General features: G+C 38.3%; 1 protein-coding gene across 2 annotated transcripts in view; it reads left to right on the forward strand.

Annotated features, from left to right (window-relative positions):
- SATB2 (SATB homeobox 2) overlaps positions 1-27,998 on the forward strand; it is a 177,283-nt gene that overhangs the window by 45,317 nt on the left and 103,968 nt on the right. For both annotated transcript variants that reach the window (XM_031452061.2, XM_064485121.1), the window contains exons 5-6: positions 25,521-25,647; positions 26,758-26,881. In XM_031452061.2, coding sequence (XP_031307921.1) covers positions 25,521-25,647; positions 26,758-26,881 — 251 coding nt within the window. The remainder of the gene's footprint in view (positions 1-25,520; positions 25,648-26,757; positions 26,882-27,998) is intronic.

Here is a 27,998-nt window from a genome sequence, read left to right on the forward strand (position 1 = left end):
GAATATGGTCCTGTTCCAATTGTCAAGTTATTTGCACTGAGGAATGGGTGACCAGTGATAGCAGTTTAACTCAAATACCAAGTGGGATGAGGGTACTCTGCCCGAGGAACAATGGCTCATGTTACAAAGTGGCCACAAAATTCAGCGTGGTTGGTCCTCGCTGTCTCAAACATCATTAAACTAATCTCAGAGCCTGGGATTAGGTCTGGCTGACCAAGTGTCTTTTCAGGTCAGAGTTCAAGGAGTCCTGGTTAAGTTTCAGGGAGCAGGGAAGACAACCTGCTCTTGATACTTTTTCAAACAAAGGTTTTGTTCTACAGGGCTTTTAAAATCCCTCAAATACCCTTAACTGCTAAACTAACACGCACAGAAAGAGGCAGTTCATAATCTCTATAATAGTCTGTTTGCACAGGTTATTAATGACTCTGGCCTATAGAGTGTGTACAAACCAAAAAGAAAAAAGTCAGTGAAGGAGGGTGGCAGTGATGGAGAGGGGGAGCCGTGCTGACAAACTTCCTCTCTCCCTCATTCTTTGCACTCCTGCGCTCCCGTGATTAAATCCAGACTTAGCAGCAGTATCATTACATTGTGAAGATGAGCTGGAGACTCTTTTGAAGCTGAATTTCCTAACATTACCGCCTGCAGTAGAAAGAACATTTGCACTGCAGTGGCCAGACTTTTAAAAACAAAACAATGCTGAACAGCATGCATATTCTAAGCAGAGATTCCTCCTTTATAAAACTTGACATTTGTTGCAGGTGGTGTTATGACACCATGGTATAGAAAAATCTAGTCTTGATTTTTAAAGTAAGGTATTGAAAATATAAAGTAGGCAGAGTTGTAGGGCACCGATTAATTTAGCCATAATAAATGTGTTAATTCACCATCTTGTCCATGGAAAAATCTATTCTTCAGGGAAGTGATAGTAACTATGCAATGTCTTACAGCCAAATATTGCTCTGTAAAATGTTGAAAGTTTACACATGATATAAATTCCGCCTACTACCTATTATTTTATTCAATTCCTTTTGTACATCAATAAATCTACTATAAATTCTCTCCCTTCCAGTGCAGTGTAGATCCTATTAAAATAACGTTGCTGAGTATTGTATAGGGCTGGCTATGGAAAGAAACAAACTGGAACGGACTATTAGGATTGCAGCTGAGTCATAAAGCATGACTAGAGATCATCTCTTCCCACCCCTACCCCCCCGCCACATTCAGGAATCTCCTCCAGGACTTCTCTGGGGCAGCATTATCTAGCCTGTGCTTGGCTGCTTCCAGGGACCGGGAACTCACTTCTTTTCGAGGCTATCGATGTCTGTCACCAGTTCCTCTAGTTTTATCATTCTGAAGATTGTAAAAGAAAGAAGGAAATAGTCTTCAGACAGTGTACACTAATACTACTTCCTTTGTTTGTGGGAGAGCTCAGATACTTGAAAAGTAATGATCGTCCCGTCTCTAAGCCTTCTCTTTTGTAGGTTAAGCAACCACAGAAGTCTGCGCACACGTTTGGTCCCTTTTCTGTCCTTTCTCTGTATTTTCTTGTGTCTGGTTGCTCTCTAGTTGTCCATATCCCTTTGAAATGAACTCACTTCATTACTTCACGTGTGATCTTGACTTTCTATAGATGCCTTATTTTTGGCAGGTGTTCACAGTCGTGGCTCATTAAATCACCTTAACATAATCAAGGGCCAATTATTTTATATATTTTATATATATAAAGACAATAAAGACATTAATGTACTCCTTCTTGGTAAATTTCATTTTGCTTTATCTATTCAAGTGTTAATGGCCCATTGAGATAACTTTTTGTCTAAATTATGTTATCCATTGTATTGGCTTTGTGAAATCTAAACATTTGATAAGCATCTTCATCCACATCATTGGCAAAATGTTGAGTGGGCAGGGCCAGACACATAGTGCTGGGTCATAGCCCTGAAGAACACCTTCAAAGATGGCTATTTACTTGGAGACTAATTACTATTCAGCAAGGCGCAGACTACCTAACTGCACTGTCTGTCAGGTCCTCTAAGGTATCATGAAAGATTTTCTCAAATATTTCTGCCATTCCTGTATGCCTGGTCAAAGGACATGATTTTAGTTTGGCTTTATACTTTCTTTGTGGACTGAATTTTTTTTTTTTTTTAATTTTTGAACTGAACTTTTTTTTAATGTAATTTTGAATTTTGAGTTAACAATTTGACTTGTTCTGGATTTTTTATTTAATTGATGTATAGTTGATTTACAATGCTGTTAATTTTTGGTGTATAGCATAGTGATTCAGTTATACATATGTGTGTGTGTGTGCATATATATATATATATATACATATATATATATATATATATACACACATATTCCTTTTCATAGTCTTTGTAATTCCTCTATTTCTTCATGATTTATGTATGTATGTATTTATTTATTTTTATGATTGGATATCACTTCTACGAATTCCTGCTATACCCTGGGATGTGAATTCTCTGGGCCAGGAAACTTACACTCATTTACAGCTGCCCGGTATTCTTTATGACTTTGTTTCCTGTATTCGCTTTCAGGGCCTTCTCAGCCATTGTTCTAGCATTTCCAGTTTGAAGCTTCCTTTGCTTTAGCAGGTGAAATGGAGTAATTGTAATTACTCCATTGGGTAATTGGGTAGTATTGCCCCCAATCTTTATATGACGTCATCTCCTTTAAACAGTTGTCCTGCCTTTTCTTAGATCATTATTTGGCCCCTGACTTCACTTAACACCTTCGTGAAAGTTAGCAGGTTTCACTTGTGTCAAGTCTTTCTGGACTGTGAGTTCCTGGTTAAGATTCTTCTAGAGATTCCCACTGATTTCTTCACTTTACTTTCCACACTTTTTTGGTAGTCTTAGAATTTTAAGCTCGTTGGAGGAGGGAAGGGTATGGCTTAAGTGGTAGAGTGCATGCTTAGTGCATGAGGTCCTGGGTTCAATCCCCAGTCCCTCCTCTAAAAATAAATAAACCTAATTACCTCCCCTGCCCCTGCCAAAATAAAATAATTAAATGATAAACATTTTAGGCTCATTGGAGAACTTCCTAAGCAGTCACACAGAAGGCTTTTTAGTATAGTGTTCAGATCCTGGTCTCATTTCTTACTAGACCTTAGGAGAGTTCTTTAAATTCTCTACATTTCATCTCTAAAATGGGTTAAAAGCCCTCCTTACTTTAGGACAGTTTTAAGAATTAAGTGAGATACTATTTTAATGACCAGTAAGTAGCATCATACTCAATGTTACTCTTATTTCTCATGCTGATTATCCACTCATATTCTTTACCAATTTTTTACAGCCTCGCATTTTTACAGCCTCACATCTTTTTTAAACCATCTCCCTCAAAACAGTGCTATGTGCAGAATCACACCCATATTTTCTTTCAACTTTTTGATGTCTGCTTTTCTAAGTATCTCTTCTAAGAATGCCATTGCTTTCTTAGTTGTAGGAGATGTGGACTTTTGTACCTGTAGACTTCTATGATGTTATATCTCTCAAGTTCATTCTTTTGATTTCAGCTCAGCATAGTTCAGCTTCATAAAGATGTTCCATATACTTTCTGTGGTGGGTACCATGAGCCACTTACTTACGGGAGCAGCCCACGGCTCTTAAGATAACTAAGCACTATGAAGACTGTGGAAACCTCTGTTCTTCAAGGGGGGCAGGTTGTTAGCCAAAGATGTTATTTCCCTGAGTTTTCTCACAAAGGACTGCACATGCTGAAAACTAAACATACTATTAGCATATAGGGCTTGGAATTTAATGGGCTTAGGGAAAAATAAGTGAGAATTGTGGAGACATAATTACGAAAATACAGGGTTTCACCGTGTTTACGTTTTAGCTTCCTACCTTGTTAGGTGTGTTAATTGTATAGACTTCTGCCTACTTTTTATCTGTAGTATGCAGAGAATAAATAATAATAGTACTTACCACAGACCATGCGATATTCATATAATTAAGCATTCCTAAATTTCTGGAATTCCTAAGTAAGAATGGATTTGAGAGTGTTTGGCCCTGAGAGCTTTTTTCTTCTTTTTTCCTTTTTAAGAATATATATTTATATATAGAAATAAGCATGTGGAGTTTAATTTCTTTACCATGAATAATTGTACTGAAATATTTCTAGGACATGTTCTAAGTTTGCAGTTATATGTGCGAAGGTTCAGAGAATACTTTTGAGGAAACTCCTTTCGTTTTCCCTGAAAAAATGATAGTGATGGAATACTTTAAAAAAATGTGGCCCCCCTCTCCCACCTGCCATTTGCATTTTCCCTCCGCTTTTCCCTGGGGAGACACACTCTCAGCTAGTATTTCCCTGAGAGGCCTGCTTGGCTGCGAGCCACTTCTTCAAGTACAGATTCCTGGGTATCTCCCAACCTGGTGCATCCTATCCTGTGGTGGCAGACCCCAGAATCTTCCTCAATTCTTTGTTTTTGATTGGGGGGGTCTCATGTCCTTAAGTTTTGAGAACCACCTCTCCAGTCCAATTGTCGCTGGCTTCTATTATGTCGGATGAAACCCACATTATGCAGTGTTCCTTCTGAAGTGCTTTGTTGTTGAAGAACAGGCTGCTGGTGGGCCAGAACAGATTGTCACCATGTAAATGGGGTGTCAAGGGACATAATTTTATGGGCTCACACCTATCTCTCAGCCAAAGACATTTCAGGTTAGTCGTGTGCCTGCACTGGTAAAGGAATATAGTCTCATTTGAACTGGGACAACCCTAGTTCTGGGTACATTCTGTGGTATTATATTTGCCAACTCACATTCAGCCCATGCATTTATAATCACTCAACTGTTTCCATGCATTGAGTCATTGCAGAAAAGCCGCTTCTTTGTAGAACCTCATTAAGATTTCAGCTGCTAACAGATTTTATTTTACAGTTCCAGCTTTCATGATATTAAGATATGGAGATTTGGGCTTCTGGGAGGGGTTATTTACAAGTTTAAAGCTCTGAACTATGCGAGCATCACAGTTATTTTAAGGGCATAACCAAAAAGGTGGGAAAAAAAAAGGATAGTCCGATATTCTAGTAGATGAAATATAATACTTCAAAGGCAAAAATAAACAATGCCGGATTACTTTTTAAAAAAATACATGTTTGGGATTTGCATGATTTTATTTAAAATGTCTTTTAGCTTAAAGGAGTGTTTTTATAAATGTTATTTATTTTGGGAGGCCTAGAAAGACTCACATAGCATTAAAGCACTATTCACAGTGTTTGTATTTCTTAAATGAATATACTTTCTTTATGCTAAGTATACATGGTAAATTAATAATCTCTGGCTTAAATGACATATTTTTCTTTTGTGGTTTCACCTCAAATTATACTGAGCCACTTTATATCCTGTATTGCTGTTTGCCATGGTATTTTAAAACTTTCTTCTAAATAATGTGCACTATTTTAATTAAGGTAAGTAACCATCAACTGAGAATTATTGGTTATGTCTGTTAGAGCTGCCACTTACATTTTGTCTGCTATCTTTAACATAATAATCATTTTTTAGGCGGCGCACAAAGGGAAGTGAGCTATATCAGAGCGAGCAGGTCCACATCGGGAGTCAGGAGTTCTAGCCTTTAAGATGGTTGTTTTTGTATGAAAGTTCTGATCTCCTTCCTTGTCATGGTCTTACCATGGCCTCCACTGAGTAGGCCTTGGCTGCTTGTCCTGTTTGGCAATCCTGTTTAGTATGTCAGAAGGGAAGGTCTTACTCATCCAGCACAGCTTCTCAGCCCAGCACTCAGGGGCCGGTCTTTCCCTCACTTTGCCGTCCCTCGGCGTCTGCAGAGGGCTCATTTACTTGCTCATTTGTTCCTGGTGTCCTTGCCTTACCTGCTCTTTCTCTAGCCAGGTGATAAGAAGCCCCTTGTTGACAGAGGTGGTCTTCTGACTCCCTGTGCCCCGCTGTGGTTTGGTATCCTGCCATCCTAGAAGGCACTGCGTACATGCTGGCTGGATAGATGATGAAGGATTGGAGAGGATTTAATTCCTGCTAACTGACCAGACTGGTTTAACTTGTTGGTGTTCCTACACAGCCACTTTGACTATCAGGGCTTTCTTGCTTAGTATCTTTTTAGGCAACATCAGAGCTGTTCATGTTTCTTTCTAAAGGTTTCTAAATTGAAGGGTTTCTCATCTGAAAATAGTCAAGAATTTGTAATAGAACAGAGATTTCTGAATGCAAATAGCTTCCTTTTGTGTGTAGGTTGTTTTGCTTAATAATTTGCAAGGAAAGCACAGCATTTTTACAGTAATAAATTCACCCATTGTTAGAAAGTTTGAAAAATGTAAAACAGAATGAAAGATAAAAGTCCAATTCCCCTTTGGTGTCACCTGTGATCCAATATCCTTCTTACCTTAAAAATTTTGCTGATAAAGACTTTTCTACATCCCTCCTAGTTTGTTTTTCTTTCCCTCCTCATAGACCCTGTGCTTTATCTATATAACACTGTTTTCACTTAATATAGCGAACATTTTCCATGGCATTCATTTTTAATGACTTCCTAATGGTTGGTGATGTTGGGTATTCCATAATTTACTTTACCATCTCATTTGTTTTAGGCATTTAGGTTGTTCAGAGTTTTTATATTTTTACAGATAACTCTTTAATAGATTCTTTTGTATTTGCTGTCATTCTATGTTTATGACTAATTGGGTTCATGGACAACAATTTTTTAAAAACCTCGACTATATTCCCAGGTGACAAATTCATGATTAATTTTCACTGATATTTAAGATGCTAAATTATCAAACTTTAGACTTTAAATTTAACAAGTTTTGTTGTTATTACAGATAACCTGGAGTTAGAAAATACTTTCAGTAGAATTTGAGCTGATGTAGTGCTTTACTGTCCTAATTTAAGGGTCAAACTGAAGAGTTTATAAAGCATGCCTGAAATGACAAGACAGCTATATCTGAGTGTCCTAAGATATGTCATTTAAAATGTGTAGCATTCGTAATCTTTAAATGTTTTCTTATGAAATATTCCATGCTTACACAAGAATATGTCATGTATATGCTCAACACCAAAGAGTAAATGATAAAACAAGCACCCTTGTACTCACCATTCTGCTTTGGAAATAGGACATTCCCGGTATGTCTGAAACTTCTTCATGTCCTCCTCAGTATAACTGGTGTTTGTGTTTGTTTGTGGTAGTGGCTTTTCCCCCGTGATACTGGGTTGAGATTTCTAAACGTCTGATTTTTTTTCTATTTCCACTGCTTCCACCTGGTCCAGGCTACCCTCCCTTTTCACCTAACCTGTTGCAACAGCCGCCAAACTGGCTTCTCTGCCTTTCGTTTCTTATGCATTTCAGTTCAAGGCCTCAACACTCTCCCTAGTCGCCACCCCCTCCCCCAAGCCAGAGTGATGGCTTAAATACAAAAACTGAATAATGCCATTCATCTGCCTAAAGCCTTTCCCCTGTTTTCTGTTTAAATTAGAGTAAAATTCAAATACTTACTGTGACCTGCAAAGCTCTTTCTAATCTGTCCTGGCCTCCAGCCTTAACCACTTGCTCTCCACATTTCTGCTCTCAGCCACGCGGGCCTTCTTTACGGAAGGCCACGCTAAACCTTTCCTGCTCCATGACCATCAAATATTCTTTCCCTGTCTTTTGCTCAGTACCCAGTTTTCACCACTCTTTGGTGAAAATTTTCCTTTTCATCCCTCAGCCGTTTTCCCTATCTGATAATTCTTTCTCGTAGCATCCTTTTATTTTGTGCTTGGCACTTGTAAAATTTTTGATTATGTCTTTGCTTGTTGGTTAGACCCAGTGAACTTCAAGTTTCCTGAGTATAGGCACCATGCCTATCTTGGTTACCACTCTATACTTCTACTCCATAAATGTTAAATTGAATGAAAAACTTTAATGCATTTGGAAAGAATATTAATATTAAAGAGCTTTTCATGTTCAAAAGTAATATGTGTTATTTTGGGTTCAACAAAATACAACTAATTCAGTTCATTGAATCAGACCTACATTCCTAGACCTCCTTTTGCTTGCGTAAATATATTATTTTTAATTCTGACTCACCCATTTATTAAATGTGACCAATTTAGATTTAAATATCCCATTAGAGATTTATTTTATCTCAAGTGCTTATCACAGTTATTTAAAATAGAAAGATTCAGGCAACATAATATAGCAGAAGTGATCTAGATATAATGGAAAGAATGTGGGCTTTGGAGTCATAAAAACTTGCGTTTAAATAGTACTTATGCTGTTTGTTAGCTGTGTAATCTTGGGAAACTACTTAACCTTTTTGTCCCCTGGTGTTCTCATCTACAAAATGTGGTGATAACATCTACCTTATTGGTTTGTTGTGAAGATCAAAGAAGGTAATATATGTTAAATCTCCCCACTGTGCTTCCCACAAAATAGGCACTTAATTTGTGATATTATTATTATCACTATTATTATTAGAAGCCATGTGCCCCTAGCAAGTTCCTTAATCTTTTTCTGCTACTATTTCTTAATCTGTAAAATGGGAATCATTCTTACTTTGTAGGAATAATTCAAGGATTAAATTATATAATGTACGAGTGAATTGATGTAGGACACCTAGAACAATCCCACCTGGCTCATAGTTGACTCTCAATAAATGGATAAGGGTAGTTAGTAAAAATAATAGCATAAAAGAGTTGGGATCAAGTTATTAGTGGCAGTTTAGAGTCTTTAAATTCTGTTGATCCATTCAGTACAAATTTATTGGATGTCTGTTTTATGCCTGGTGCTCACTCAGCTCAGTGCTGGAGCTACAAAGGTGACTAAGATGAAGCTTCATTAAGTAGCCTATAGTCAGATGGGGAAAGGGAATTTCACATAAACTGTTTAGTAATTTACCTCATCAATAAATACAGTGCAGTCAAATTATCTTAGAGGAGGTAGAAGAAGTGCTATTCTCTCTGGAGGTATTTCAGTTGGATCTCAAAGGCTAAGCAAGAGTTCTCCAAAAGGTAAGAGGTGCCACAATTGGGGAAAAATACGGGCTTTTGAGTCAGGTAATTCCTGGCCTCCAGTCTTTGCTATTGAACATCTTTGTGATGTTAGGCAAGTTAAATAGCCTAATCTAAAAATGGAACCACTCAGGAGGAGGGTATAGCTCAAGTGGTAGAGTACATGCTTAGCATGCATGAGGTCCTGGGTTCAATCCCCAGTACTTCCTCTAAAAATACATGAATAAGTAAACCTAATTACCCCCCTCCAAAAAAAATTAATTTAGACAAACAAAAATGGAGCCACTCATATTTATGTCACAGGATTTTCATGAAAATTCATATAATGAGAAAATGTCTAGCTCATAGGGAGGACTTGTAAATATGGATTCTTGCAGTCGCTTGGAATTTTGTCCTCTTTTCTATATACAGGAAGTTGCAAAATGATCTTCACTCCCAAGAGCCCATAGTTATATGTCTTTACCTGATCAAACATGAATTTCTTTCATTTGGTTAAATCTTTTTTATATCTTTGTCTTTAAAAGTTCAAAGATTGGCTGTTCATCACCACTTCCAACTCAGTTTGTTGGCTCTTTAGGGGTTTCACTCTTACCCACTGTCAGAGAAAATACTTCCTCCTTCCTCTAGGAGTCTAAATAAGAATCAGTAATTTTAAACTCTTTGTCATTGTGTTTACTCTTTATAACACCAACAACAATGGCCGCTTACTTTGGTTAGCAGTTTAGACTTTACAGAGAACCTGAATTCATATTACCTGGTTTAGTGCTCTCAACAACCCTTGAGATGGAGGCCATTATAATCTCATTTACAGGGGGGCAGATGGAGAGGCTCCGAGAGGTAAGTGCCTTGGTCTTCTGATTCTAATCCAGTACTTTTAACTTGACACCATATCTGCTTTTCTGTTTTGCCTGTCTACAGATTCCAGTATTCCTTCTAAGGTTGCCAGCATTCATCCTCCTTTTTCCTTAGACTGCAGCCATCTTGTTTAGTTCTGTATGACCTGGGTTTTGCAGCAATTTCCTATGACCTAGATTCTGTAGCTCTAGGAAGACTTTTGCCTGCCTTTTGTTGATATTGATAGATTGGTATTTCTCCATCATTTCTTAATGCTCTACAGTGGCTTCGAATTGCCCTGTGAAGCATCTTCAAGATCCTCTTATCTTCTCCCTTGAAACCACCCATCATTCTCCATTTCTTGACCTTAATTCCACCATCTTGTTGAGATATGGAGTGTACTTAAGATGTGGCTTTTCTGCAGTGGAGCCGTTTTTCTTGTAACATCTGTGGGCTCCTCAGCACCCTGCTGAGCACCTTCCATATGTCTTTCTAAAACCACAGAAATCAAATTCTTCTATGATGGCTCTCTTTTGGGGCTTCCATGTCAACATTGACTCTAGTAAAAAAAAAAAAAAATCTGATACACTTACCTTTGTGGGTTTATTCTTCTTTTCTGGATCTTGTTTGGTTTACATTACTCACCATTCATTATTGCTAGAGTCATTTTTCAGATTCACTCAGACTTGAACTGATTGACTTAGATTTTAAGTTCTTAGGCTATAAAGAACACTGTCACTTTAAATTATTCTACAAGCAGCAGAAACCAGTGTTGAGATGATAATGGTGACACTTAATATAATGTTTTTCTCTATTAGGCAGATCATAGGTTTACAAATTATTATTAGTCTTAGAATCTCTGCTAGCTGCAACTTGTTTCCCACAGTCAGGGTATATTTCCATTTAGCATGTCTTTACAAAATATAAAAATGCTATATTCAAATTGAAACTGATTTAAAATTATACTATAAGGGTTGTGAAGATCTATTATAAGATATAAGACTTTTTTTTAGTGTTTGTGATCCCTACCCACTCCTTTTCCTAGCACCTTTTATTTTGTTATCTCTGTTTCAGTAAATAACCATTCAGGAAGATGGTTTGTACAAAAAGAATGAAAATACAGGCATGAAGGAAAATGTATGCAGTACCATCTCCTTGTCTCTCCCTCTGAGATTTTATGTATGCTCGGCTTCAAAAACCAGTTTAAAAATAAAAAAGATGAGGGCGGTTGCAATCTGCTCCATTTTATGCAGATTAGGTATGGCCCTCAGGCACCTGCCAAATTGCTAATATGGCCTTCCAGTTGGGTCTGATTAGTGTGAACCCAGATCTTCCTTTCCATTGAAATAGAAATGTATTTGCTGGGAATAAGTTAACAACAGAGGTGATGCTTTTACTGACAACCATGGGTCAGATTACAGTTGGACAGTTTCTCAGTGGAGATGAAGCAAACTAGCCTGGGCGTTTATAATTTCCTCCACTCTCACTTGGCTTCTACTCCTGGAGGACTTGGAGGTTTCCAGAGACTAGTGGGACCGTGACTTCCCTTAGTGCCATAGTGACTTTGTTTTTCTGTTTAATACTGTTTTTTTTTTTTTCCAAATACTTTTGTTTTGGGGGGGAGAGGGAGGTAATTAGGTAATTTATTCAACTATTTATTTTTAACAGAGGTAGTGGGGTTTGAGCCCAGGACCTCGTGCATCCTAGACACACACTGTACCATTGAGCTATACCCTCTCACCATGCTATGGTGGCTTTGAAAGGTCATTTTCTTTTGCATTCTAAATGCAAAATGTTTTTTGGTTTTTGTTTTGTTTTGTTTTGTTTTGTTTGGTAAAACACATCTGTAGGCCTTATATTTGCAAAAGCAAAATACCTTAAATTGTCCAGAATGACTGCTGAAGTATACCCACTCTGGGCAATCGAGTTTTTGGATTATTGCAACAGTTATTTCCAGTGCCTCAGGGTGAAGCATTAATTATCTTCCAAAAAGATAAGAGACAGCAAATATGGAAATCTCAAGCATCTTATGATTTTATTAGAGCAGATTTAAAAAAAACATTTTGCTATTAATGATTGCATTTTATGGAGAAAAAAAATAAAAAATTTATATGAGCCAAACAGGGGCTGGAAAGTTCAAGGATAAAAATATTGGAGCCATATCTCCAGGTCTGGGTGCATAAAGAGTCACAGAAAATAGAGTCAGCTTTGTCAGTTGTCTAAATCAAGCTCATATTAAAAATTGCTGGATATTTAATGTGAGCAATATCTCCTGTGAAGTCATTTTGCAACCCAAATTATTTTTTGCCAGTGGAGGAGCAAGAAATATATTAAACAGTTGGCATATTCATCACCATGAGTAGAGCAAAGAGAGAAGTAGCTGTGGCCCAAATACCATAATAAGTTCTTTACATGGGGTTGCTTCGCATGGAATGGTTTATGGATGAATAAAAAATGTGTTTTTTAGGGCTCTTACTCTGGTTTATTATAAGCATTATTACATGTACCACCCCAACGCAATATTTTGAGTAATTAAATAATTGCCATCCAGTAATTGAGCAGCAGGGACAAGAATTACGAAGCCCTTGCTTCTGCTTTCTTTATTTTACTTGGCAAAATGCAAATTAAATGCTAAAATTAATAGTCATATAGATGTGATTGGGGAAGAAATTTGCCATCATTTTTGGCTCATAGTTTTTAGAATGTAATCATGTTTGAATATTATTGTGCCAGCATTTTTTTTTTTTGAGCTACTATTAAATGTCAGTCATCAGGTGAAGGCACTCAGATGAATGTGGTCATCTCTGATTACGACTGGTTCAGAGATGTTTCCAAGTGTGTAAAAACTATAAGTTAATAATTAAATGTCCATGGGCATTTTAATTTAGTACATTTAACTAACTGTGAATCATGTGGAAAAGTGCTGTATCATAACTTAAAATATAGTCACTTATTCTTTGTTTCTGGTACTAATTAATTGTAATGTGATACTGGATAACTTGGTTAACTGCTTTCTTCTAGTATAACAACACAGCAGTACCAGGATAAACATAAAATAGACGCATTTTTTCTTGATGGGTCATTATAAACTGAATGTGATAACACACTGTTGAACAACTAAAAATGAGTATCAGGAAAATTTGGGCCCATGAAGGTACATGCTGCTCATCAGTACATAAAAGATTAGACGTGAAGAAAATCTTCATGTAATGAATACTTTCTATGCCCCACTCATATATTGTAGAATATATATGTTAAAACAGCAAAATAAAATAACAAAAAGTGAAATAAACTGATTTTTTTTTAAATGTTTGACTTAGTGACCTGAGTGACTGAGTATGTTTTTAAGATTTGTGATTCTTCTTCCTTTTAGAGGTGGGAAGCTGATGGTAGCTTGATATTCAAATCAAAACCACTTAAGTTGTTTCAAGAATGATTGAATTTGAAAAAAATCCGCCTGATCTAGCCCCTGGAGGCTTCTTTCCAGACTTTTTTCTAATGGAACACAACAGAAATGTATAGTATTAGCTCTCCTCTAGTCCCAGTCTTCTTGTCTTTCTGACCAGTTTTTAATTCTTTAATACCCTGAATAAAAATAAGTCTTGTCTGCATTTTGAGGGTCTTGTATATCAATAATTCCTAGGGAATTTTTCATATTTATAATTAGATAATTTTGAGGCTTCAGTACATTACTCTTCTTAATTTTCAGAATCATACTTCCTGAATGAATTAGACTTATTTACTGATGTGGGTTATGCTAGGGGCTTAGTTCAATACAAATACATCTTTAAGGAGAGGAAATTACTTATTTGTGGGGGCATATGAACACTTTGTTTCTTCTATTTTGTGCTATGGAAATGCAAAATTGATCTGAGAGTATCTTACTTTTCTAATAATTGTGTTATTGTCTTTCATTCACATAAAAGGATCCCTGGGGAAAGCCATTCTTAGCTAATAATTTTAATGTAAAGCGGTAATGAGCACAGTTATATTTATGCAGGTAGTAAGCCATTAGTAGTCTGTAGGCAGCAGCTTTTGTTATTTTAGTAAGAAGTACCGTTGGCAGAATGATACTCAGTTAAAAAAAAAATCCTGATTGAGCCACGTTCACTTTTTTGGTTGATATGAAAGCCATTGTTGTTTTGCTCACCAACTGGCAGACCTTCAATTATCCTGAATTTAGAAGTTGTTTACTATACTTTGAAAGTTTAAAAATGAGCCCTCCTTGAGAAACAAAAAGCTGGGTGCTTGCCATTTTTTTAAATAGAAAAGTCGAATTTTAATGAAAGAAAAATCAATCCACCAATTCAATGTTGAGTTTATTTTCACAGTTTTGAAGGCTTAATGTGTTTTCTAAATGACAGGAATCAAAGCTGCCATTACTGGGCCCAGAAGTATTCGGGCAGTGTTTTGATTCAGAATATCAGAGCTGCAAGTCTCTGGAGGTGGCCAGATTCCTTGAGCAGATTTGATCCGAGGGTTTCAGCCTCTCAGGCCTTTCTCTGTGCCTTCACAGCTGTCTAGACTCTTTCTTCTGCTGGTCTTCCTGGATGTCCAGAGTGTGGGAGCTCAATTTGCTGCTTGTTGGGGGCTAACAGGATGCTGGGGATGGAGTCTGGGTAGAAAACATCAGCTGAACCTGCCAAGTGAGCTAGTGTTGCCCTCAGGCCCTGGCAGAGTGGCAGGTCCCCTCCTTCCTCCCTTCCCTTCTCTCCTTCCTCCTTTCCCCTCCTCCATTCAGCTTCCTCCCTGCCTGCTTCCTCCCCTCCTTCCTTCTTCCCTCCTGCCTCACCCATCTTCCTACCTTCCTCCGCTCTCCTTTCTTCCTTCATTCCTTCCATTCTTTCTTCCTCCTTCCTTCCTTCCTCCTTCTTTATTCCCTTCTTCCCTCCCTTTCTCCATCTCACAGCTATGTGCCTCTGCCATCTGCCAGGAACTATGCTATTGTGGGGCATTTACAGTCTAGTGAGGAATAGAGACAGTAGTAAGTATTTACAAGTGCAGAGACTCTCTGGGATGCTTTGCAGCAGAGGGTGATTGTTGAGGTGCTGTTCCTGACATTTCCTCTCAGACGTCTAAAAATGGTAAAATGGAGTCTCAAAGAAATTCAGTGACTTGCCCCAGTCACTGAGAGAACAGTTTCCAAGCCCAGGTGCTTTAAAGACTACATCAGGTGACTTGCCATGTTGGTCAGTGACATTTCAGAAGATTCAGGTTTTTGTTTAAGTAAAAACATTTCTAAAAATGTAATGCTTACCTCTTTTATGTTAACTTGCAATTCATGAATGCCAGTATATGTTTATACAGCATTTATAATTTTCAGTGCTGTTTAGCTCATATTATTTTATTATAATTACCGTTTTGTGAGTCAGGCAGGGGAGTTTTTGTTATTAGTGGTTGTATTCTGGTTTTGCTTTTAAATCCCCATTTTATGGAAGAGAAAATAGGGGCCCAGAGAGGTTAAGTGAGTTGCCCATAGGTGCAGAGCTTCAGCCAACAGGGGACAGCTCCAAGCCCAGACCTGGATATCCTGATTCCCAGTCTGCTGTACTTTCAGACAAAGTGGCTTTCTTGTTTCCTGACTGTCAGACACACACTGTATTGTAGGTGTCCTCATGTGTGTGGAGCTGTAGCTAGGGTTGCATGAAACAGTTAAACTGACATGGCCTATAATCTAAGTAACGTAAAGTTCGTGCCTATGCAGGAAACCATTTTCTTCTGCTCTATTGCCTGTTCAGCCCATGCCAAATCCCACAAACCTAAGAAGGACTGAAACTGTTACAGTGACTCCTAACCCTGTTTTCTTTCTCTTGTGCTGTAACCTTTTCCTTTCTCTTTGCTTATCTTCCTTGGCCATAGTGAGCATATCTGCTGGTGGGTTGGAAAAAAGAAATCTGAGAATCTCTTGGTTTCCTGTACCTCTTTTGAGGAGAGCCAGTGAGTTGATCTTGTCTATGCTCCACGTTCTTTTTCACTGGACACCCGGGCAGTGCGTCCCAAACCTGGCTCAGCCTCAGCGTCTCCGAGGATCCACCCCTGGAGCTTTTGTTCCACAAGCCCCGGTGGGGCTCACAGCTGCTCTAGGGATGAACTTGGTTTTGATGGATGCTCTGCCCACTGACTTAGTATGACCACTCTCAACAGCACAGTCTCTATAAACTGCAAATTCCTGGGAATGGGGAGAAAGAGAATCCATTTCTGACCATCTCCTACCCTCCAGATCATCTCTAACTGTTCATCCCAGTGACCATGGGAAAACTAGACATCCTGTAAGGAATAATTGCTAAGTCTCTACCACAGTTCAGTTGCCCTTTGATTTATATGGCATTTTTCTGACATGGCTGAATATTTTAAGGTACTCAAAGAAACCATTGTCATTATTCATCACCATGTATGTTGTAACTATAGATCTAGCTTCTATTCAATTCAAGAAACATTTATGTAATGAGAGTGCATCTCCTGTGTATTGGGCCTTTGGCTTCTTTATTATAATCATTAATATGGTAGTGCCAAATTTTAAAGTTTGGTTTGCTGACTTTAAATAAGACATTTCCAAAAAAAAAGGAAATCAAGAAACCGTCAGAACTTCTTTGAATATAAAACATCTGAAACCTGCAAGCCATGTACATAATTAGGTTTAGTAGTAGAGTATATATGAAGATGTACCGAAGGTAAAAATTACTGAAACGTTCTTAAAGGAATCAAAAAAAAAAAAAAATTAAACAAAACAAAAAACTTCAAACTAACAGCAGTTGCCATTTTGTAATAGTCACAGTTGCTTCCATGTCTTCTAGTTTCTTAACAAATTACTGCGAAATCAGGTTAGTTGGGACATGAATAAATGTACAACATAAATAACTATACTTTGGCCTTTGTATTATATGGCAACATTTTCTTTGATAATCAACATGCCCTCATAATATTGCCCTTATGATCAGATATTATGTAACCTTAAATTATAGGAAACAGAATACGCCTGAAGGACAATTCTGTTATATGTAATTGGGGACATGCAGCTGATAAGAGTTTCCAAGGATGCTGAGCCCAGTGATGGGGTACCTGGAAAACTAGGTCCTGGGGAAACTTGTTGCAACATTTGAACTTCCATCTGAAAGGAATACATGTAATTAATTAGGATGGGAAATATGTAACTGTAGTTTTAGATCTTCAGTGGATACTTCTTACCCCAGAAGATGCAGAAACACTGGCTAAACATGTTATGAAGAGCATCTGCTAGAACACAGCAAAGTGTGCTTAAAAAAGTACTTTTATCTTTAATAGTATGTTTACAAAATACTGTTTCCCTTGTGTCTTTGATTGTTGAAGATACTTTGAGGGTGGTGGTGGCAAATGTTAGCGGGAAATCTCTTCGTGCAAATGTATTTTTGAATAGAAAGAAGTTTGTTTGTGTTACCTGCCAAAAATTAATCATTTAATTTGAAACGCTTTTCAGATAATGATTAAACTGAGAACAATAATAAGAAAATATATACCAGATGAAATAGCTTTTAACCAGTGGCAGAAGCTTAGAACTGATCCCAAATAATTTCTCATAACGCTTTTCTTTCTCATTTGTCTTATTCCCGCATGTAATAGTTTTAAATGGCACTCTTATGAAATGAATAACTAAACGCCAACCATGTTTTTTTCATATCCTGACCAATATTTTGGCTGTTTTTCAGAAGAATTGGAATTTTGAAAATTAAATAAAGGTTTCTAAAATACCAGCTTCAGAAAGTTTTATTTAATTTGTGGAATAATTTTGTTCTCTCTGTCTGTTTTTTTTTTTTTTTCAATAGGGTCTTTATTAATTTAGTCTAGTTACTTAGTACTTATATTAAATAATCTAATAAAAGTCAGAGTTATAACATAACGTTTCCCAAATGTGAAGCAGCATCTATTACATGAGACAAAATCTTTATGCTGCAAAATGTAAAAACCATGTATAGAATTACAAGGCACCAAATGGTACTGTATGTGTGTGTGTGTGTGTGTATATATATATATATATATATATATATATATATATATATATATTTAAGTAGAAAATTTTTGTAGTGTAAGGGGGGTAGTCAGCTCAAGAAAAGATTGGGAGACAGCTGTATATCACTGTAGTTTATTCAGAGAGGGCTCTAAAATTCATAGTTCAGTTTTTCAGTACTGGTAGTGTTCTTGATGACAATATCTCCTGATACAGATATGATTTAAGACAGTTAGTATTCGAAAAACCTACCTCGTTTGTGTTTGTTGATAACACTTGAATTATGAAAGCAAGTGGAGCTTTCCTTCTCTCTCTCTCTCTCTCTGTGCATGCCCGTGTGTGTGTGTGTATTTTTAGATAAATTCATTTAACAGTATAGCCTCAACACTTATTCCCAATTGTTGAGTTATTTATTTTTGTCTGATATTTTCTTTTGTATTGTTATAAATACAGGATGAAGTGTCTTATAAGGTTCCCAGACAAGTATGTTTTGAGGTTTCATTCATTTGTGTAAGTTACAATGGCGTTTGAATAATGTAAAATGCTGTAAGAATGCTACTGCGTTTACCATTTACTTTTACTTCAACGTAAGACAGTTGAAATACAGGCAGTGTGTAAAATCAAAGCAGAAGGTGTAGGAGAGTTTCAGTGAGCTGCACTGGGGTGCTGCTAAGTGCTGCATTGAAAAGGAAAATATGTACACTTCCAAAATTGTCTTTGTTTTGTCTTTTTTCTCTTTCCTCATTGAAAAGTCGTTCCTACCACTGGTTTAACAATAATAACTACGATTTATGCCTTTATGCTGCTACAATTTGATGATATACCACAGTCAGGCCACAGGTTAGAAACACAGGCTGAGTTATTACAGACTGCTGGGTAGTGATTTCCTGTGAACTGATTTATGGATAAATAATTCTATGTGCTTATTATATAGGACAGACAGTTTTTAATTTCTTTAACAAAGCATAAGCTGAACAACAGAAAATTATATGCTATACGGTAGGGACACGGCCACTCTGAGGAGGATAAACAGATGCGATCAGTGTCATGAGTTCTATTTTTGAAAGGGGCCTCATGGGCGGTTGGTGCATTGGAGGAATAATACCGCTAACCAGAAGCCCCAAGGCTTACTTACTCTGAGGCTGGAGTTTCCTACTGATACTCTTTTGCTGAGATCTTTTCCAGGGAGTTATGAAGTGTACAAATCCTAGCCTTTTGAAATTGAAGCTAATGTCTCATTTTTTCCCAGGCTGAGTTTTCATTTTGCTTTGAAAATTGATTGTTAAAATGTAGTTGGAATAAAAGAAAATTATTCGTTGAGCTGTGCTGCAGGAATACTGCTGATATCTGGCTGGGTTCCTCTCTGCCTCACAGCATGATTTGTGGGCTTTAGTGGACAATGCACCCAGTAGGTGCCTATTGTATCAGCATCTGTCTCTATGCCGTCACAAACGGGGAGAACTGTTCCCTTGTACTTCACAGGTGATCAGTTGCAGGCCTTTACGAAGTAATTAGTTCTCATCTGTGTGGTACAGGGGGCATTTTAAGGATGGTTTCACTTAGCTATGTGTTTAGCAGTAATAAGCTTCTCTACTCCGTTGTGAGCTCCATAATTGCAGGGATAGTGTGTACTGGATTATCTTTGCATCTTAGTGACTTATGCTGGAGATGCAAAAGTAACATTTGTTGAATGAATGAATGATTGATGCTTAATACAGACCCTTTTGATATTTTATTGATTTTATTGTATGATCAGCACATTTTATTTTATTCTCAGAAATGATCAACCGTCTAAACTTGGCTCAAATATTGATGAACTATAATGTGTATTATCACCACTCTTGTTTTCACATAGTTAGAGGGTAAATAATACTAATGATATGAACTATGCAGAGTATAGTTCATATGAAGAGTTCTGTGAAGAGTAGTTGGTTTCTTTGAGATAAGTCATAAACTGATAAAAATAACAAATACATATGAACACAAACAGCTGTTGCTGTTTCTTTTTGTGATATGTCCACTCTTTGACTCTGGCAGAATCCTGCATGGAGAGAGTAAAAAATTGGTTTCCATTATTGCATCTTTTTAATTTTAGACAAAAATTGCCTCTCTTCCCAACCTAATTTTATGTCACTAATGGGAAATTTACCTACAATTGCATTTTGTTATTTGGTCTAAAGGCATTACACAGTGTAACAGAGAGTGGATTGACTTTCTGTATTTTAGTGAACAGAGTTGTCTGGATATGAACAATTTTATTTATATTATGCTCAATTCAATCATGTTACATTTGTATGAATTTCAGCCTCCAAATAAAGGCCCATAATTTGCGACTCAGAGAGCTTGAAACTGCATCTCTAACAGTCCTCAGCACCAGGCATTTTGTAAATGTTTGCAGGTGATAAATTCTTTGGAAATAGGAAAGATGATTTGGGAAACAATGTGTATGTCCGAAGGGCCCTGTTGTAGGAGACGGTTCTTTCCAGAGAAGTCTCAAGTGCAGCGGGCTCTTCAGGACCCTCTGTTTGCTCGTTGGCCTCAGAAACTCCTTTGTTTGGTGTTCGATATCAAGCCTCTGTGCGACGTGTGCCCGTGTGTTTGGGCGTTGGCACGTGGGCAGAGCTGGGTGGGAAGGGTGTGGGTCCAGTACTTAGAAAACTTGTCAGATGAAGCCCAGGGCCTCGTCCTGGCTGTCACCCACTGGTATCCTTGAAAACTCATTCTTCTCTGACCTTCAGCCTGCTTCCGGCTATAATACTCTTTCCCTGCTTCCCTCATGAGGATGAACTGATTGGTGGGAAAAAACACTTCGTAAACTGTAAAGGAACATAAAGGGATATCGTGACAAAGTAAGTTTCTTATAAGAAATCAACCAAGAGTATTTATTGTGCAGCTGTATAAAGAAAGAAATTACTTCAGGCTGGGTTGATCAGAGTTGGAATTATTCTTGGGGCAGAATTTGAAGAATGTGTATGATTTCTCGAAGTGAATGCATGGAATCAACACTTCAGACAGAGAGAGAGTGTGATATGTATTCAGAGAGGAATTGGGAATTGCCGTTTATTGAGCATGTACTATGTGCCTGGTGGGTCTTGGGGTGTCTGTGTGGGGGTTCTATCTACTTTAATGACCATTAGTTTTTCTCATTTTTCAGATTGGGGCTATAAAACCTACTCAAAGAATGTAAGCATTAGAAATAACCTGTGTACTTATAGTTATGCTGTTTTTATTGAGATTTCTCCAACACTGAGAGACAGATGTCCCCAGTGGGCACATGGCCTGTTCTTTCTTCTTTGTCCTTCACTGCACTGCAGTGTGTGTGTGTCCCGCCATAGAGGGAACCAGAAAGAGACTCCGATGCTTGTAATTATACTCCTATATGGATTATTTCAGCTCTTTTTTTCTCCCCTCAAAATACTTCCCTGTTTTAATCCACCTGAATTCCAGTGTAGGTTAATCATCCTGAAACCTTGCTTTGATGGTGTTACATCTGCATTCAAGAACTGTCAAGGACCTATTTTCCCCTAACATTTACTGAACACTTACATCTTGTGCCTATCCCAGTGCTGTATTCTCATTCTTATTTTAAGCTTCATGGCAACCTTGAAGGATAGGCATTGTTATGATCCCCATTTTACAAATAATGAAAACCAAGACTTGGAGAGACTAGGAAATCACCCCACGTCTCACAGCTGACAAGCAGAGGAGGCTGGATATACACTCCCTTTCGATCTGGGCCTCGTGTCTGACCTCTGACCCAACAGTGTGCTACTGAGTTGGGCATTCAAGGCTTTCCAAATGTGGAGCCAAGCTTTTTCCAGTCTTCTCTTCTGATGTGCTTCACACTTGAACCAGTGTGACTTAAGGCTATTCCGAAGGGCGAAAGCAAGGCATTTGCAGTGAATCTGGGCTCTGTTATTTCTTTTTTTTTTTTTTTTGCAATTTTTTTAACATTTTTTAAATTGAGTTATAGTCATTTTATGGGCTTTCTTATTTCTTAGTGGAATTATGATAGCCAAAGTCTTCTGAACCCTATTTCCTCATGAAAAGAGTTGAAAATAGATATCTAGGGGTGAAGTTCTGATGGAGAAATTAGAAGTGCACTTCCAGTACATTTTGTGGTACAAAAAAATGAGACATGGAGGTGAAAAGGATTGTTGTAATGTTTTTGTTAGTTTTAAAGTAGGGAAGCTCTGAACCTGCTTACAGGTAAGAGGACAGGAGGTACTGAGGAGCAAGGATGTAAGAAATGAATGGAACAGGGGAAGAGAGTGGGGACGGGGTGGAACAGAAGGAGGGACGTAATTAATGCCTGGTTCTCCTTTGTGATTTAATTAATGAGAGCCTTTTACAGGCACTTGCCTGAATTAAAGATCGAATGATAACGAAGTCATCCTTCAGTGAATATTTTTTGAAAAAAATTGACTTGTCTTCCTTTTTTTTTTAACTTTTTTTATTGAGTTGTAGTCATTTTACAATGTTGTGTCAAATTCCAGTGTAGAGCACAATTTTTCAGTTATACATGAACATACATATATTCATTGTCACATTTTTTTCTCTGTGAGCTACTGACTTATTTTCCTTTTAAGAAGCATTGCAAATGTCTAAATAATTACTGTAAATGATTAATCTTTGAGATTAATTATATCCAGACTCTGTCCTAAGAGCTTTACATTTAATCTACACAATATTCCTAAGCAGTCAGTACCTTTATCATTCCATTTTACAGGTGAGAGGATTGAGGTATGGAGAAATGAAGTCACTTGCTAGGGTTACATGCTTAGTAAGTGGAGGAGCCAGGATATGAACAGAGGCAATTTGACTTGGAAGCTGGCATTTTTAATCACTATGATAAACTGCGTCCCAATTTGATTTCCTCAAGTAACACTTGATACTAGCCCAAGGCATATTTTTGTCTGTTTTATGTCAGGGGAGGAAGACCGTATCTCAGGAAGGTATTTCCAAAGAGACAGAGACCATGTTTGGAGGAAGGCCTTGTTGAGGAGAGTTACTCTCCTCCTCCCGGCAAGAGGAGAGCAGCCTTCTGGACAGCGCTGCCCCAGCAGACCTTGCACCTGCAGACCCTGCTAGATAGCTGAGCAAAGAACATGACTTCTAGGACCGTGCAGGTTAATCAATATGGTGTGGAAAAGAAAAGCACACGCGGCTTCCCATTGCCTGAAAATAGCACGTGTCAACAGCTCTCTTCCAAGATGCAGAAACCAACCTAGAGCAGCTGCTCTCTGTGGCGGCATTAAGTGTTGTGAAGACACCTGTGTGTGTCTAATTCCAGCCCAAACAAGTCTCCTTCCGGCTCATCAAAATGGGGACAGAATTTACCTAAATGGAGATAATCATTTCCAGTAGAGTGATTTGTCTATCATTCCCTGTAGAGATTCCTCCCCCACCACCCTTTTTTTAAAAATGGAGGCATAATTTACATACAGTAAAATGTATGCACATTAAGTGTTCAGTTTCACGAATTTTGACAATTTTTATACCCATGCAACCACCAGCCAAAACTAGAAAATCCCCTGTATGTCCCTTTCCAGTCATGACCCTGCCGTCTGGAGGGGACCACATTCTGACCTCTATTCCGATGCATTAGCCTTGCCTGTTCTTGTGTTTTATATCAGTGAAAGCACTCAAAGATACTCTGCTGTGTCTGCATCGTGATATATTCTTACACTCCTCGACAATAAACAAGAACGAGCAATGACACGCAACGGCACCAATGAGTCGTCTTTAGAGTTGCGCGTTGGAAGTTTGCAGGGCTCGTGTGCTTCGTGCTACCTTCGTATTCCTGGTAACCAAAGTGACCCACACAATGGGCTTCTGGCCTATCTCAGTGTGCGCTTGCTGCCTTCCTGTTTTCTCCCTCTAATCTCTTATAATAAAATCTCATCTTGAGAAGATTGTCAATTTATATTCAACTTATAGGCTATCACAATAATGATTTCTTTAAAGGAATTTAAAATTGTGGAATTAAAAAAAATTTTTTTAAGGAATTAAAAAAATTTTAATGGAATTTATAATCTCTTTTTAAAAAAAGAAATATGTTAGACATGTTACATGGTGTCTTTTTAGTACTTTCAAATGTCAGAGGAGTAAAGGGGTAATAGAAGGAAGGAAGCCGACCCAGTCTCTCCTGGTTGGCCGTCCAGTGGGCCCGGGATGTTCATTTCGTGACTATGACATGCTGTGTGCTGTGCACTTTTCATTGTCATGAGAGAACGTTAGGAAAACTATCCCCACAAGAAAACAGCTTTTCTTGGCAAGTGAAATATGACTTAAGGAGCCAGAACTGGAGACATACGGTACTATGAATGAGAGCTGTGTTACTTTATTGGATCCGAGTCCAGGCACTATTTATACTGCAGCATATTCAGCACCAGATTGTTAAATCTTAATACTGAAACAGTGCATCATTTTAATATTTTTGTTCTGTTTATTCCCTGTTTTCAAGCATTATGTCAAGCATTGCGCATTCATTTATTTCATCTTGGACAGGACGTGCCCTGACCAGAAAGTTCATTTCCTATTATTGGAATTTCGCCCCATAACTATCAAGGCAGCGTTCTGTGAAGCTTTTAAAAGTTCACTTGGGTATACAGGTGATCTCTCTCTTTGATGATAAAATATATTTTTTGAAAGAATGGCATGATTGGACTCACCTGTTATTGTCAAAAATTAAAATAAAAATACTGTTTCTCTTCTATCAGTAAAACATAGCTGTTTTTGATGTGTGACAATTTCTGACATCCTAGGGACCATTGGATTTTTCATAGCATACAAATATAATTTTTGTTAGTCTGTGTTGTTTGTAAAATTGGTTTCTCTTTGTTTTTCTTCATCAATGTTATGTGTGCCCTATGCACCAAGTAAGATGGGTCCATCTTACGAATAACTTAGCATTTTCACCATGTGTTCCTGACGCTGTCCCACAAATCTGCCCAGGTTTGACTGGGATTTTTAATTCTCTCTTCATTGTCATCCGTGTTTACCATATGTAGCAGGAAACCCACAGGGAAAGGGGTAGCTGCTACCGTAAACTGTAAAAAGAGCTGAGGAATTAAAAAAGAAAAATAAAAGGAAGTCGAAGGCATCTCTGCTATTCTGATCTGTGGTCAATGATTGTGCCGTTGGAAAACAAACCCCTCTGCAGGCTGAAACGTGAATCTGGAAGTGAATTCTAACTGCATCATCAGCTCCAAATGCTATTCTCACTGGGGATCGCACCACAGTCAGGATGAGTCCACACACAGGAATTTTCTTGTACAATTCGAACTCCAATCTTGTATTTACTTAAGGCTTGCTTCTTCTTCTTCTTCTTTTTCTTTCTTTCTTTCTTTCTTTTTTTTTTTTTTTTTTTTTTTTTGTCTATGAAATCAGCAGTTTGGTATACTTAGCATCAGTCTTAAGTTAGAATGTGAAACAAGACTTTGGGGGAAGGAAGTATCCGTATGGTTTTCTAGGTAATTTAAGAAACAGGAAAACATAAAAAACTCTGATTGTCTGTGATTAAACCTCATCCTTTCATTCTCATCTTCCTGTATAGTTAACTCAGTTGTCAGCCAGAAAGAAATAGGTTATTGCACTGGGTTGTAAAATATCTCTGAGTGGGCCTTGAGTGTCGACTATTGGATGACCTTCTTAACATTGAACAAACATGGGAAGGTTTAATAAATAGCAGATATGTGTTTATTATGTTTTTCTTCCCTGTGCAGGAATAATCAAGCTGGGGCGGTGGAACCCTCTCCCCCTCAGTTATGTGACAGATGCACCCGACGCGACAGTGGCCGACATGCTGCAAGATGTCTATCACGTTGTGACGTTGAAAATCCAATTACAAAGGTGGGTGTCTCTGAACATCTGCCCTTCCTCACTCTCGGAGCTGCAGAGATCAGCTCATCCTGTCTTTGTTAATTTCTAGACATTGGATGAAATGAGGGGAAAAAAGAAGAAAAAGAGGGAAGGAGGGGCACCAGGCATCTTTATAGTCCACATTCCAACTGTTTTATGTTTTGTTTTCAGAAGCAGTGAAGTGGTAACCTAGAGGAAGCTTGATAAATCATTAAAAATCTGCAGCCCTTAAAGGGGAACTTTCCACAGCCCCTGATTTAATGAGTCCCCTGGTTGAAAGCTTAGCACATAGTATTTGAAGAATAAACACCCCTGCTGTTTCAGGCTTGTGTTGTGAGGGGCGAGTTTGGTGCCCCTGGAGCAGGCTTACCAAGAAGGCGCTGGTGCTGGACGTCTTCCGCTTTCCTCTCTGGTGGCCTGCAGAAGTTCTGGGAATGATTTCTTTTTTTCAGATACAGCATCCAGAACAAGTTGTGCCTCTAAAGAATCTAAAGTTTCTCTGCAGAGTCTTGTATTGCAAAGTGCCTGCAAGTCATGTGTTTTAAGGAAAATTGTCCTTTACTGTAAAGGTTTTGAAATTGCCCCTTTTGGAGAATTTACACTTTAAATAGGAACCCAACATTCTCGTCTTTGTCTGGGATGCTTTAATGTCTCCTCTTTAGTTATGTTTTGGTTAAGAAAGTCACATCTTTGGATTGTTCTATGAGGGTGAAAGCTAGTATGCCTTCAAATCTGATGAAGCATTTGTTTACATTTAACCGTAGGAATATTCAGTGATTTAATTTGTATTGTGGAAGTTTATAATCATACTGCCATACCATTTCCATCAGTGGATTAGAGAAATCGTATTTTTAAAAATCAGCTCTTCTTCATACCTGAAGTGACTGTTTCTCTTAGTCTAGCGTGATAACTACCTTAAAGAGACTGGAAGGGGCTCTGTCAAGGACCTAGAGAAGCAGTGTTGCTCTCCTTCCCTCATTTTGGGCCCACGTGTGACCCATTCCTTGGCAGTTCTCCTGATGCTGGCACAGGACTGGGGGAGACTGCTGCACGTGGCATTATTAAAGTTTGCACGTCGTTCATTCTTGCTTTGTTTTCCAGTTGTTCGAAGTTGGAAGACTTGCCTGCGGAGCAGTGGAACCATGCCACGGTCCGCAATGCCTTAAAGGAACTGCTCAAAGAGATGAACCAGAGCACATTAGCCAAAGAATGCCCTCTCTCCCAGGTCAGTGTCTTCCGGAGAAACGGAGAAGCCACGGGTGTGCTGTCTGGCAGGAGGGGCAGTCCTGCTCAGACAACTCTCTTATTTACAGTCACACTACATTTTAGGTGGAAAAAAATATGGAGATTGTGGTGCTTTTTGTTGTAGAGTAGAACTCATCACTTAGTGAGAGGTTGGATGTAGTAGGAGTCATATTAAAACGTTTTACACTCACAGTCTTCAGCTTCTCACATACGTCATAGGAAGTCGGTATCCGTGTCTCCATTTTATGGATCAGGAAAACAAGGTTGAGAGAAACACTCTACCTGCCTAAGCTTACTCAGCTGGTCACGTGATGGGTTGAGACCCTAATCCAGACTTCCTCTGCTAAAGCTCAGGCTCCAGTTATTACATGACTTGGCCGATGAAACGAGTCAGCCATGCCAAACCCATCTTAATTTATTTTATTTATTTACGGAGCCTTTTCTGGGTCTAGTAGAGAGGTGATCTGTGCATCATACACATTCGGAGAGATTGTGTAGTGTATTTACCATGTGAAAATGCATCACGAGAAAAGTGGTTGTCCGTTTTTACTGAGCTGATCATCAACTAAACAAGCCACAACAAGAGACTGACAGGATCAAAGGGAGGAGCGGCAGAAGAAGAAAGAGCTTCCGCTTCCGTTTGTGTTCCCGAGTGAGGGCCCCACTTTTTCAAATGGTAAGACAATATTTTGGTGGCTATAGGCAGTGGCTTAGAAGTGCAGTGAAATGAACTCAGGTTGACATTATTTAAAGCCATGGGTGAAAATTCATTTTCTGGTGTGAGTTGCTACACTTGATTTAAGATAATAGACTAATTACATGTCTATCAAGTTCAAAGGAAGGTGACAAGAACCATAGAAACTTGATGTGTTCTGAGCTATGTTCTTTGGGGGAAGCAGGGAGCTTTGTGATTGTGGAATCAGCTAGATCTGGGTTCACGTCCTGGCTCCTAAGCCTCTAGGACCTCATCTTTATATGTAAAACCAGGAGAGTGATAGTTCTAAGTAATCTAATGAGGAGTAATGAGATCAATCACATAGACCCTTGGTCTGGCACCTGGCATACAGTGTTGCTCCATATGGTACCAGCCGTTGTTA

Source organism: Camelus dromedarius, chromosome 4 (genome assembly GCF_036321535.1).
Source record: "Camelus dromedarius isolate mCamDro1 chromosome 4, mCamDro1.pat, whole genome shotgun sequence".
Lineage (NCBI taxonomy): Eukaryota > Metazoa > Chordata > Mammalia > Artiodactyla > Camelidae > Camelus > Camelus dromedarius.